The sequence below is a fragment of the Larus michahellis genome, chromosome 7 (genome assembly GCF_964199755.1).
Source record: "Larus michahellis chromosome 7, bLarMic1.1, whole genome shotgun sequence".
Taxonomy (NCBI): Eukaryota; Metazoa; Chordata; class Aves; order Charadriiformes; family Laridae; genus Larus; species Larus michahellis.
Window position 1 is genome coordinate 27,241,554 of NC_133902.1, and position 13,373 is coordinate 27,254,926.

The 13,373-nt window shown below is 43.5% G+C and overlaps 1 protein-coding gene across 1 annotated transcript in view; it reads left to right on the top strand.

Moving 5' to 3' along the window:
• The window catches only part of PLCL1 (phospholipase C like 1 (inactive)), a 215,872-nt gene that overhangs the window by 166,181 nt on the left and 36,318 nt on the right, over window positions 1-13,373 (top strand). The window contains exons 2-3 of the mRNA XM_074595329.1: window positions 3,999-6,470; window positions 8,637-8,840. Of these exons, the coding sequence (XP_074451430.1) occupies window positions 3,999-6,470; window positions 8,637-8,840 (2,676 nt within the window). The remainder of the gene's footprint in view (window positions 1-3,998; window positions 6,471-8,636; window positions 8,841-13,373) is intronic.

Below are 13,373 nucleotides of genomic sequence, written 5' to 3' on the forward strand. Positions count from 1 at the left end.
TAGACTTCTTTTCTTGGCAAATGTCATCCTTTCCTTTCCTTCTTTCATTGCCACAATAAATTCAGCGTCATCAGTACACGTGACTGAGGGTAAAGGGCAGTCCTAGGCCAGTTACTGTGTGGTAAGATCAATTTTGATGGACTTAGCATCTTGGAGAAAAACAGACTTTCCACCTCCAAGATTCAGGGGTACATCTCATTGTGCTTTGGTTAACGAAGGGGAACGAGTGCTCTTGTGTGGGTGAATACTGTAGGAAATTTTTTTGATAATTTGCAGTGTGAATGTTTTTGGCAGGTAGCATAAGAGAGCAGGCTTGCTATTTATTCACCTAAGATGTTGGCAGCTTTTAGTTTGCCAGGTGGCTGTACTGGTTCCTGTTTGTAGTCTCCAGTGAAAGGTGACATGGAGCAGGAATTTAGCCACTGGAGGCACTGCAGCACAGGGCTATTCTTAGCTGGATCTCTTGTCTTAGAAGAGCAATGTGTCAACAATGGATTATGGTAGAGACCTAAAGAAAGACAGTAGCTAAACTAAAATTAAGAGCCTGAGCTCAGCTGAACGAGGCTCAGGATAAGATCAGTGGGGAGGCAAGGTGTATCCAAATGGTCTTCTCCAGACTCTGATGTAAGTGCAGCCCAGTGGAGGGAGGACCCATCTTGAAGAAAACACTCCTCTGCTCCCCAGGGTGATCCCTTGGACCTGGATGTGTGTGGCCTGGCTGAACCATGGTGTCAGGATCTGGATATGCTTGTTCAATCCATGTGAACGTGGCAGAACAAATGCGAGTACCTGGCTTGTCAGGCTCAGAAGACAGCATTTGAGCTTACAGAAACACATTCTGAGTTTTTGCAACACGAGAATAAATAACTTCTTGATAATTATGAATGACAAGTGTCTCATTAAATCTAAATTAGCAGCTCTCACTTTGAAAGACTGAGTATATTCCTATTCTGTAGAGACCAAGAGGGGAACAGCTGACGCAGCGGTAAGCTCAGCTAGCAATTGCAATTTTGCAGAGTTTGTGTGTATTATGCAGTAGATTAGGGAGGTTGTTAATATCAGTTAAAATAATCCTATCAATGTCAATAATACTCAGATCTTGTTAATTTTAGGCAATTAGTCCATGGATTAGACTTGAATTCTATTCAATTGATTAAAAGATATGGGGAAGTCCTATTCAGAGATGAACAACTGTTGTACAATTCTGATGTCCCTTACATACCACCAAGTACAAAACCAGAAGTATCCATCAAAAATAAAATCAGAGAAGGAGGACAAACGGAACAATCTAATTTCCTCCAAATCCCTGAGATGTTAAGACAGAATGTTAAAAGGTTGATTCTCCATGAGACCAATTAGTTTTTTCCCCACCTTAATACCCCAAAAATATCTGATTAATTCCATGGCTCGTTTTCATCAAAAAGCACAGGTATCTTGGAACAAAAAATAAACGGTTTCTATTTTTCTGCAGACAAAAATAGTCACATAACAACTCCCACCTCTCTAGCAAAGACAAAATGGCAGACCTGTATCTAAATCAGTTATTCTGCTTTGATGAGTTTTCCAGGTCTGGCCCTGAGGAACTGCTCTCTGTCAAGGAATGAATCACTGCAGATTCAAAGGCCATTAATACATCTTCCTATATGAGAAAAATAATCTTAATTAAGCATCAATCTTAGATATAAATATTGTTCCTGTAAACCTAAAGAAATAAGAAAGAAAAGGCTCTTCTAGAACCCACAGGGTAATCGTCTGCATTTGTTTGTATTCATTAGGATCTATTGCTTCAAGATTTTCATGGCCATAGCGGTGTATTAAAGCGCAGTACGTTAATGCAGGAACATAATATTTTAGCAGAAAACTGTAATTAAAAAAGCAGCTGACCCAAGGCACTTGCTTCATTGACTTTCCTTCTGCTTTTTAAGACCAATTCTCATAATAAGTACTACAATAAATGGCTAGAGTAATTCTTCTTGTCAGTAGAAGTCGCTGTATCAATTTAATGAGAAATTGTTAGCGTAAGAAGTTTAGAGATTTTGATTTTGTTCACAGCAGATCCAGTGATCAGCCTTTAAATCCAGTTGTTGGACGGCTGGGGTTTTGGAAATATTTCGGATGTTATTGAACGAAGTGAGTGAATGACAATAGCAATTTTGTAGAAACATTTGTATTGACCGATTTGCTGAAAGTATCTATACAAACATGCAAACAATGCTTGGAGATGTTCTCACAAGCACCAGGACTGATGCTCTGTGGCTGGGAGAGCTACACGGGGTCCTGCTTGGGCACGGACAGTGCGCAGCAGCAGAAGGACAGTGATGGGTGGATGGCAGGCACTGCTAGAGCAGGGGTTGCGTTTAGGATTTGAAGGGGAGTATGACTTGAGGGAGAGTGAATGACACCGCAGATAAATGGAAGCTGCAGGGAACCAGCTGCTGGAGCAGGGTAGGGGAGGCTTGTCCAGGCTGCAAAGGGATTGGGGGTCGGGGTCTTTGCTGTCTCAAAGCACGTCCCCCAGGGCTGTCGGGTGGCTGGTCCCTGGTGAAGCTGTCATGGCTGGGCCTGAGATGCTATACACAGCGTCAACGCTTCCTCACCTTGGGACTCCTCTTCTGCTCAAAATCCAAGCAGCAAAACTCCCTTCGACAGCAGAAGGCAGAGAACTTGCACAATATTGCTGGTGGCTAGGGAAATTGGAGGGAAAGCAATTTTAACAAGTGTTTCACTATTAATTACAGCCTTGAATGATGTTTTACAAATATTTTTGGTAGCTGTTGGATAGTTTATGTTCTAATGGAGTAGATGGAAATCATGCAAAGAAAAAAAAGAATGATTTGCAATTTATAATTACTGTGAAATGTTTTGAATTGATAATATGTGGGAAAAGATTTAAATTTAGTTGCTGCACTAAAATTACAGAAAGCTTTGCAGGCAGCTGGGTTTACATCCAGCAGCAAGTAGGTAGTTGATACTGAAAAGACAGTCACGTGTGTCTGGCTAAGTATTTTCTCAAGACAAGGTAGAACATATGCCCTGAAGGAAAAGGCTTTGGGTTTCTTGCCTGGTTGTCCATTTTCCCACAATGTTTTGTGGTCCTGGTACACAGAAATGACCAGAACAGCTACTTTTCAAAGCAAATGGGGTGACAAGAAAGTGCGAATTAGTTTAGGGCTGAGTAGAGGGGTATGTGAGGCTCCCACAAGAGCAGCCATGAGACCCATGCGGTTGCGCATGCAGCATAAGTTTCTCAGCCTAGTGAGAACGTCCTTTGGCAAAGGACACTAAAACATACAAATAAAAGAAACCCCAGACTCTCCTGGGTGTGTATCTCAGGGGTCTGACTCATGACTGTTGCTTGGTTTTGTTTTAGTTTTGCTTGAGGTGTCCAAGGTTGCAGAAAAGAGACAGAACTGAGGCAGGACGCTCGTCTGCTGAACGCCAAGCTGTCACGTGTGCCCCAGGGGCATGCTGACCCATCCCAGGCTCTCCTACCAACATTGCTTCAGAGACTTCTTCCCCTTCTCCTCCCACATAGGCTGAGACTCTTCTTTTCTGCCTTTTTATGCCAAAGTTCCTCCTTTATTCAGGGCATCTCTTAAATCCTGGTGAGATCCACCCCACTTCTGGTTATGCAGAACTTAACTAGATGCTGGAGCTTCCCATGAAACCCCTCTTCCCATATATATCTGTTTCGAATAAGTACGTGACACAAACAGATACCACCTCCTCACAGCTGTTGCGAGTTGCTGAGGTCGGAAGGCAGTTTAGTAGCTGCAAACATCACTTGTGAAAACTTGCTGTCTCTAATGCTGCAATCAATCAAGGCACTGTATAGCTCAGTAGGGAACTGAATAGGAAGGGATAATATGTTGTGTTTTGAGGTTCAGAAGAACATGAGTTGTCTTTACATAAACATATCTTCTCTATTATTTATGCACTTGTAGAATGGCCAAAGAAAATTTACTAATTCTTTTTTTTTAAATGTAATTATTCCACAGGATCCTTCAAACCAAAAATGTGGAAGAAAGAAAACAGTGTCCTTCAGCAGCATGCCATCAGAGAAGAAAATAAGCAGCGCCAGCGACTGTATCAGCTTTATGCAGGCTGGGTGTGAATTGAAGAAAGTTCGTCCAAATTCCCGGATTTATAACCGTTTTTTTACTCTGGATCCTGACCTGCAGGCTCTTCGTTGGGAGCCTTCCAAGAAGGACCTTGAAAAAGCTAAGCTTGATATTTCTGCTATAAAAGAAATCAGACTAGGGAAGAACACAGAAACGTTCAGGAATAATGGACTTGCAGACCAGATTTCTGAGGACTGTGCGCTGTCGGTAATTCATGGTGAGAACTATGAGTCCCTTGACTTGGTTGCCAATTCAGCTGATGTGGCCAATATTTGGGTATCAGGATTAAGGTACTTGGTTTCTCGTAGCAAACAACCCCTGGATTTGATGGAAAGCAGCCATAATACCCCTCGGTTTGCCTGGCTAAAAACTGTATTCGAAGCAGCAGATGTTGATGGTAATGGCATAATGTTAGAAGATACATCTGTGGAGCTAATAAAGAAACTTAACCCCACCTTAAAGGAATCAAAGATTAGATTAAAATTTAAAGAAATCCAGAAGAGCAAAGAGAAACTGACAACACGAGTAACAAAAGAGGAATTTTGTGAAGCATTCAGTGAACTTTGCACAAGACCTGAAGTTTATTTCTTGCTTGTGCAGATATCTAAAAACAAAGAGTACCTAGATGCCAATGACCTCATGCTGTTTTTAGAGGCTGAGCAAGGAGTGACCCACATAACAGAAGAAATGTGTCTAGATATCATTCGTAGGTATGAGCTTTCTCAAGAAGGGCGGTTGAAAGGTTTTCTTGCAATTGATGGATTTACTCAATACTTGTTGTCCCCAGAATGTGATATTTTTGACCCAGAGCACAAAAAAATTGTCCAAGACATGACACAGCCTTTATCACATTACTACATCAATGCATCCCACAACACATATCTAATTGAAGACCAACTCAGAGGACCAGCTGATATCAATGGTTATGTCAGAGCTTTAAAGATGAGTTGTCGGAGTATTGAACTAGACGTCTGTGACGGCCCGGATAATGAACCCATTATTTGTAACCGTAACAACATGACATCGCCACTTGCCTTTCGAAATGTTATTGAGGTAATAAACAAATTGGCCTTCTTTGCTTCAGAATACCCCCTTATTCTCTGCTTGGGGAACCACTGCTCAGTACAACAGCAGAAGGTAGTGGTACAACACATGAAAAGGATCTTTGGCAACAAGCTCTACACAGAGGCACCTTTATCTTCAGAAGTCTACCTCCCATCACCTGAGAAACTGAAAATGAAGATCATTGTGAAGGGGAAGAAGCTGCCCTGCAACCAGGATATATTAGAAGGAGAAGTCACAGATGAGGATGAAGAGGCTGAAATATCCCGGAGACTGTCAGAGGACTTCTCAAGGGAACCGAAGCTGATCTGGCTCTGCAGGGAATTGTCTGACTTGGTGTCCCTATGCAAATCTGTCCAATACAAAGACTTTGAGACATCCATGAAAGCTCAAAATTATTGGGAAATGTGCTCCTTCAGTGAGGCAGAAGCCAGTCGGATTGCAAATGAATACCCTGAAGATTTTGTCAACTACAACAAGAAGTTTCTGTCCAGGGTGTACCCAAGTGCTATGAGGATAGACTCCAGTAACTTAAATCCTCAAGATTTTTGGAATTGTGGTTGCCAGATAGTGGCAATGAACTATCAGACCCCGGGGCCCATGATGGACCTACACACTGGCTGGTTTCTACAGAACGGGGGATGCGGGTACGTTCTCAGGCCTTCAGTGATGCGTGATGAAGTGTCTTACTTCAGCGCAAATACCAAGGGCATTGTTCCAGGGGTCTCTCCCCAAGTCCTTCATGTCAAAATAATCAGTGGTCAGAACTTTCCAAAGCCCAAAGGTGCATGTGCGAAAGGGGATGTCATAGACCCCTATGTCTGTATAGAAATACATGGGATTCCTGCAGACTGCACCGAACAAAGAACTAAAACTGTTCAACAAAACAGTGATAACCCCATTTTTGATGAAAGCTTTGAATTCCAGATCAATCTACCGGAGCTGGCCATGATCCGTTTTGTTGTTTTGGACGATGACTACATTGGGGATGAGTTCATAGGGCAGTACACCATCCCGCTGGAGTGCTTACAGCCAGGATACAGGCACATACCGCTGCGGTCTTTTGTTGGTGATATCATGGAGCACGTTACCCTCTTTGTTCACATTGCAATAACCAACCGAAGTGGAGGCGGGAAGGCCCAAAAGCGCAGCCTCTCAGTGAGGATCGGAAAGAAAGCAAGGGAGTACACCATGCTGAGGAACACAGGTCTCAAGACTATCGATGACATCTTTAAGCTGGCGGTGCATCCACTACGAGAGGCAACTGACATGAGAGAAAATATGCAGGTATGACACTTCTGTCATGTGCATTGGTGTGTTCTGAATGTGGAAGTGAAGGTCCTGATCTGAGCTGCTGGTAGGGCAAACTTGATGATGCTGTTGGAAGCTGGTGAAGCTTCAGACCCACAGCTGTTGTCAACCTTTAACTGGGACATCAGAAGGCTGTTAGTTAGAGGTGTTAACTAACAAGCAAATGTGGGATTAGCCAGAAATGTTTTAAAAGTCAATATGTTCTCTCCAAACACATGCTTTTTGTGTGAGAAAGCAGAATATTTGTGTCCCCAGGCCACAGGTCTCAAAAACTTCATTTCCTTGCTGGTCCTGGAAAACATCAGCAAGTTTTTGTTTTGCTAACTGAGTGAGGGTTGTGCTCTTAATTTTCTTGTCTGGGTGAGTGTAAGAAGCAGTCGGTGGATGTGTAATTAAGGTCTTGTCTACACCAGAGAAACCTACTGTGCAAAGAGCAGCAGGTTTCCCTGAGCGTTGTGTTGCCGCTGTTTGCCCAAGGGCTGCAGATGTTCAATGTAGGCACTGAATGCCACTTGGATTGCAATTTCCTCCCTGCTAAATAGCTGTGTTGTCTCCGCTGGCTGGGTGCCGGCACAGACACCGGTGCCGTGACTTGGCCCCGGAGGTCTCCTGGCACCGTGTCCACCTGCCCATGCTGCTCCGAGAGCAGCCGGAGGTGGCTGCGTCCGGGGGCGTTGGGGACCAGGTGCACAGCACCGTCACGACTGCCTGGGTTAGACCTTCGTGGTCGGCAGGAGGTGAAGTGGCAGCGAGGACGAACAAGAACCAGCCTGCCCAATGCTCTCCTCTGCGGCGGGGGAGGTTCTGCGGGTTTGGTAAGGGACAGCTCAATTTGGAGGTCTGGGTGCTGCCTAGAAACAAAACTGAATAGCATTAAACAATCAGTTTTCTTTAACAAATAGCTGAAATTGGACATAGCTATCTCCTTGGTAAAGATACAGAAACAATTCATTTTTCTTTCTTGAAAACAGAAGAAAAACGCATAGCACTTCATTGACCCCACTCTTCTGGACAGAGTCTAAAGCAAATTAAATGTTGGCAGCTGGAAAAGTTTACAAAATGACATAAGTTTGAAATCACTCCCAAAGGAATAGTCTAGGCATATTTTTAAGAATGGGAAACTCTTCCCAGCCTTTCCTTTCCTGCAGGCCTTGAAAGTAACTACTTGAACCGCTGACTCCACCTTCTGTTTAGGTCAGGCTTATGTATGTGAACTATATAAAAGAAAATACTCTGAATCTGTCTCAGAAAAAGCATTAATGTGCCTTCCAAAAGAAATTTCAGTACAAGATCTTGTTCTGTGGAATGCTTTGCAAAGGCACAGTCCTTAGATTTAACTGTGTGCTAATGTATTTGATTAATGAGAAAAGCCTCTATTAATCAGCTGGGTATTTTCTGGTGACTGTTTTTTCAGCAAGATCGGGGCGGGGAGAGCATTCTCAAGGTATGGGTTGTTTTAATACTCTCTTACTTAGATTTTTGCATCCTGGTCACCCATTGTGCGACTCAAGAGGGTAAATGATGAGGGCATGCCAGCCATACATCCATTGACTTGATAAAGAAATAAATCCTGGCGTGTTAGTTTGGTTTGACCTGTATATCCAGTATTGATTTTCTTACATTTGACCTATGAAGGGGAAGGAGTGTTTGTGTTTCTTTATGATGTGGTAATGCAAGGCTGAAAACAAAGTGTTTTTTTCCTGCTTGCCTTTCCCATGGGAAATCTGAGGTCTGTTGAACTTGTTCTTGCTGGAGGATGATAATGACGGAGAACGAGGTGATTACAGCATCAAAAGCAATTGGAGTCTGAACAGTTGGGAAGAGAAATTGCATTTTAGGCTGATGGTTTAATATGCTGGGGACCAGAACTTGTCCCCACCGGGGCTGGATTTGCAATGCAAAGTAGCTGCAGAGCTGGCAGCTGGGATTCCTGGGCCTGGGGGAAAGCTGGAGCTGGCTTGGAGAGCCGAGAATGGGGCTGGCCAGGAATTCCTGTGTGCACCAGCACCCTGGGGTCTTTGGGGGGCCCAGGGATGGTGGGCAGCAGGGTAGTGCTGCCCCACATCAGGGGGGAGAGGCAGGCAAGGGCGACTGAGTGGCAAGCGGCAACGTGTGCTCAAGTATTTCTTTTCCTTCCGCCAGAATGCCATGGTGTCCGTCAAGGAGCTGTGCGGGCTGCCGCCCATCGCGAGCCTGAAGCAGTGCATCCTGACCCTCTCCTCGCGGCTCGTGAGCAGTGACAACGCACCCTCCGTTACCCTCTGCATGAAGGATGCATTTCCGTACCTAGAGCCTCTGGGGACCATGCCCGACGTGCAGAAAAAGGTCCTGACAGCGTACGACCTGGTAGGTGCTTACCACAGCTGCCTCTGCCTTTCCTCTCCTTCGTGAAGGTGGCAGGCGATGCTTGCTGGCTTTCATGCACCCAAACGTTTCAGTTAAGTGAATGAGGCTCTTCAAATGACTTAAGCTATGCAAAATTGTCCTTTAATCACCAGAGTCGTCACACTGGGCTTTTTGTTGTTTGGTTTTTTTGTTGGGTTGTTTTTTTTTAAACACGGTTGTGGCTGGTACAGGTTGGCACTTGAGGAGGGACTTGTTTACAAAAATAGCAGCAGCGATTCAGCATGTACTGGTGGCTGCTAGTCCTCGTCCTTGAGAAGTGGCAAGATTTGAGCACTGCCCTTCGCTTGCCTCCCCCTGGCAGAGGGCAAGGCCATTCGACGGGGAGCTGCAGCGTGGGAGTTCCTGGGCAAGGCTGAGCCGTCCCCTTCCCGACGCCTTTCAGCAGCACTGTTAAGTCTCCGCCAAACCAAGTCAGTGCTGCTCTTGGGGAGGGCATTACAAAGTTGGAAGGGAAGTTTTAAAATGCCTGTATTTTTTCGATGAGGAAGGAGAGGGCTGTATGGTACAAGAAGACTTACAAAAACGCAGGGAGATGGAGCTAAAGTCATTCCAGGTGAATGCTGCTGCTGCTCAGCCTTGTATGGCGTCTGTCACTGCTATGGGTGACTGAGCAACAGCTGTGTGTGACTTCCAGCAGCAGAAGTTGCTGTCACTTCGTGCCTCTTGGGCTATTGGACCACCCCATCACTTCCCATCCTTAGTAGATGGTCTGCAGCAACTGATCACAAGCTGCATAGTTTTGAAAACTCTGGCTTAAATATTACACTGCGGCAACCAGGCTAAATTACGACACGTGTTCAGTGCACGGTAGTTATTTCTGCAGCTTATGTTCGTAAAGAATAAAAAGGTGAACAACTCTGGGGGTAGTGAATTGCTTCCAGAGACCCTGAGGTGTTGCAAAGAGTGATGGCAGCTTTGACCAGCTACACAATGTGCCAAGTGCTCTCCTCTTTTCCGTCTCATTTTTTGCTCTTGTAACACACTTTTCAGGAGAAGAATCAGCTTGGGGGAAAGAGGGAGACACTGATGTTGATTAGAAGAGAAATACTACAAATACTCTGAAATAACACTTGGGTTCCTTCCAGAGTAGTTTATATTACTTCAAGATGATTAAATTGTGGTAATAAAATACCAGCTGTAACAATACCAGAACAAGGATTTGTAAATCCAGTTGATTGCCGTATTTTAGATTGAACTTTTTTTGGATGGATTTGTTACATGGTGTGATATCTGTCTGAAAGAGCAAATACCACATAAATAAGAGATTTTTCTGTCTTTGGAGGCCTGCTTAATGGATTTTTACCAAAATGAATGTGTCACCTCTTATCTTTGTAATTACATACTGAAGAGTACACATGGGACATTTCAAGGCCTTCTTGTACTTTGGAAGCAGTTTTTCAATTTAAATAGGTGAAAGGCCGCTTTCAGATGCAGACAAAAACACTTGTATAACTGTTTTAAATAATGTTTGGTCTCACATTTGTCTGTGATGGAGGAAGATGTACCTCAAATATCAAGAGACAGCGCGAGTTTTAAAATCAGAGGGCTGCGAAAGAGAAGGGAATTGTTCTGTGCCTGTGTAAGGGTTGATTTGAGATGCAATTCTGGTTAATGAGAACATGATACTTTCAACTATTTTTACTCGCTTTGTCTGGCTGGGACTGCCTCTTACTTTGCTGAAACTATTTGCTTCTGAAAAAGCAAAAGCTGGATTTAATAAATGTTTTTGCTACATTTTGGATATTTGCCTTTTGAGGCAATGCCAGCAGCAGAATATTGAAATCTATTTAGCCTTTTCTGTTAAAAGAAGTGAACTGTCTCCATCAATCTTGGTATTTGAAAATACAGTGTGGGGAGGTGTTTGCAGTTTTAATGTTGAGAAAGGGCTCTTCCTTGCTATGGTGTTTGTGGTGACTTGGTATAATCAGAGCGTATTTCTTTTTTCTTTTTTTGTGTGTGCGTGCAAATGGGAGCAGAAAGAGATGTTGGTGGAAAGCGATATAAAATATTTTAGCTTTTATTTATTTATTTATTTTCGAGATGTACTGCAGTTCAGCCTTTTAAGTTGTTGACAAATATGGCTTCAAGGAACTTGATCCAGAAATGCTTGCTGCATGTCTTTAATTCCCCAGAAACGTTTCCTTACCTCAAAGCACTTTTTGGGTGAGTAGGCCCGAGAGCACTTTCAGATGCATAAAATAGGAGCTGTTGATGTTGGCCTCTGTCTTGTATGAATGGGCTGTACTTCTTAATTCCTTCCATGGTAGAACGGAAAAAAGTTTGGCCCTAAATCTCGGAGTGGGAAGCTGTGATTGTAGGTCTGCCTCACTCACTGGGCTCCACAGCACAGGTGGTGTGAGTGCTGGGCAAACCCTTCCCTGCCACCTCCAAAACCACCACATATTTCACATTCTTGAAAAAAGTCTGCTTTGAAAATAATCTGATAAAAACAGCCCTAATGTGTTGATTCCCCCCCCCCCCGCCCTTCTGGAAATTGCCAGCTGAACATACCTTTTTTTTTTTTTTCCCCGCAAGGAAAGCATAAACGCTGCCCGTGTGTTTAATGGGGCATGGACAGCACTGACAGTCCAGGCAAATGGAGGTGCAAATGCTCATAGACCTGCCACAATGATCTGGAAAACAATTAACTGTCTGTTCCCTCCTGCTCGGCCTTTGTCAGCAGGCGTGATAGACAAAGGCCGGTTTGTGCAGTTTGTTTGTTTTTTCCTGGGCAATTAATTTTACCATTATGTTCCACGTTAAATATTTTCTTTTGAGAGAGGCCTTATTAGAATAAAATTTAATGTGCTTTGTTTAAGGAACCAGAATGATTTTTCAAGGCTCTATTTTTATTTTTATGGTAGCATTGCAGTGGTTTAGTGGAACTCGACTGTTGCCGTGTCTCATGGAGAAAGAGGCTTCATTGCTGATATTGGGTTGTATGGGAGGTTCTGCAGCGGAGAGCAGGGAATGGGATTTGCTGAAAACAAGAAAATAAGGTGGACCATTGACAAAACACAGAAAACACTTTTTAAAAGTATGTCAATTACCAGAAAAACGGTTTAGAACGGTTTATTTCAACTTACAGCTTTGGTTGTTACCATACGTAGAGTATGATGAATGGATTCCGGTAATGTCACTGATTCCCACACATGCATCCTAGGATAGCGTAGTGTGTCACTTACAGAGCTGTTCTTCAGACCTTTTCTTTCCCATGTAGGACTCTTCTCTACCCCTCTGCCTGTACGCTCCCCATCGTTGGTGGCCGGGCATGGGAAGATGCTCGCTCAGGTGGGCAGCACGTGCAGTGTGTCTTGTAACCTGTCAAATTGATGCTGGTGTTCATTGATCACACCTAAAGAAAGGCGATACTCAATGTGAAGTGAAGGGATAGGGCCCAGCTGCACCTGACAGATGGTTGAATTATTCACTGCAAACAGTTATCCTGTGAAGTTAGGATTTTTTTTGGTTGAGAATTGTTCAGAAACAGATTGTGGTTTCTCTGTCTGCACGATATATTCATGTGCTGATGCAAGTATGCGTGAACTCAGGGACACTTGTGAACTTTGGTTTTCAGTTATTGGTTCAGCATTATTTTTCCTCCAAGACCAAATGATTGAATCATTTGCAAATCAAAAGCAATAAACAAGGGATAATAGATGCTCTTGGGTTTACGCAATCTCCTGGCTTGTATGCATACAGAAATTTTTGTAGAAAAATAAAAGAAGATCCCCAAGCATCTTTACATGTTTTCGAATCATAAACAACAAAAAGTGTAAAAAAGTTTGAACAGAGAATCTATTTGTTATATAAACTCACATTGGCATTAATGTTTTTCTCTGTATTCAACCCTCCTGAATGCATTGGAAGCCCCTTGAAGCCACTGGAACTGACCTTGTTATTTTGGAGCAGACAGGTGAGGAAGGGCAGCGGGTCTGTAGGTACTGTTGAGAGGTGGCAAGTTAGTTAACGTCTCAGCCAACAAGGAGATGGTTTGGGGATTTTTGAGAAGAGAAGTAATATCCGTGACGCTGCCGGGGAATAAGTCAAGGTATTTAATGGCAGTGTTTTTGTTGACACAGGTATTGGCCCATGCATGCTAGCAAAAGTTTGCTGAGGTGTGTGTAGGGAGGAACTGCTCTTTGCCTGCTGTTCTTTCAGATTCAGTCTTTTTGTGTTTTTTTTGTTGTTTTTTTTTGTTTTGTTTTGTTTTGGTTTTTTTTTGTCTTGATGTAGTAGTCATGACAGCTCTTTATTCCCAAGGAGAAAGTCTGTTTTCCCAGTTTCTATCAATGCAAAATGACTAAATAGATTTTTGTGAGCTTTTCCACTGAAATCCGTGTTTCAGCTGGGACAGAGTCATCCCCAAAGGAAAGTTTTTCACAATTCTCTGAGCAGCTGAGGACAAGGGCTGATATTGGAGAGCAGAGCATCCACTGCCAAGGAAGTGTCATAGTGCACTGACGTCAAATG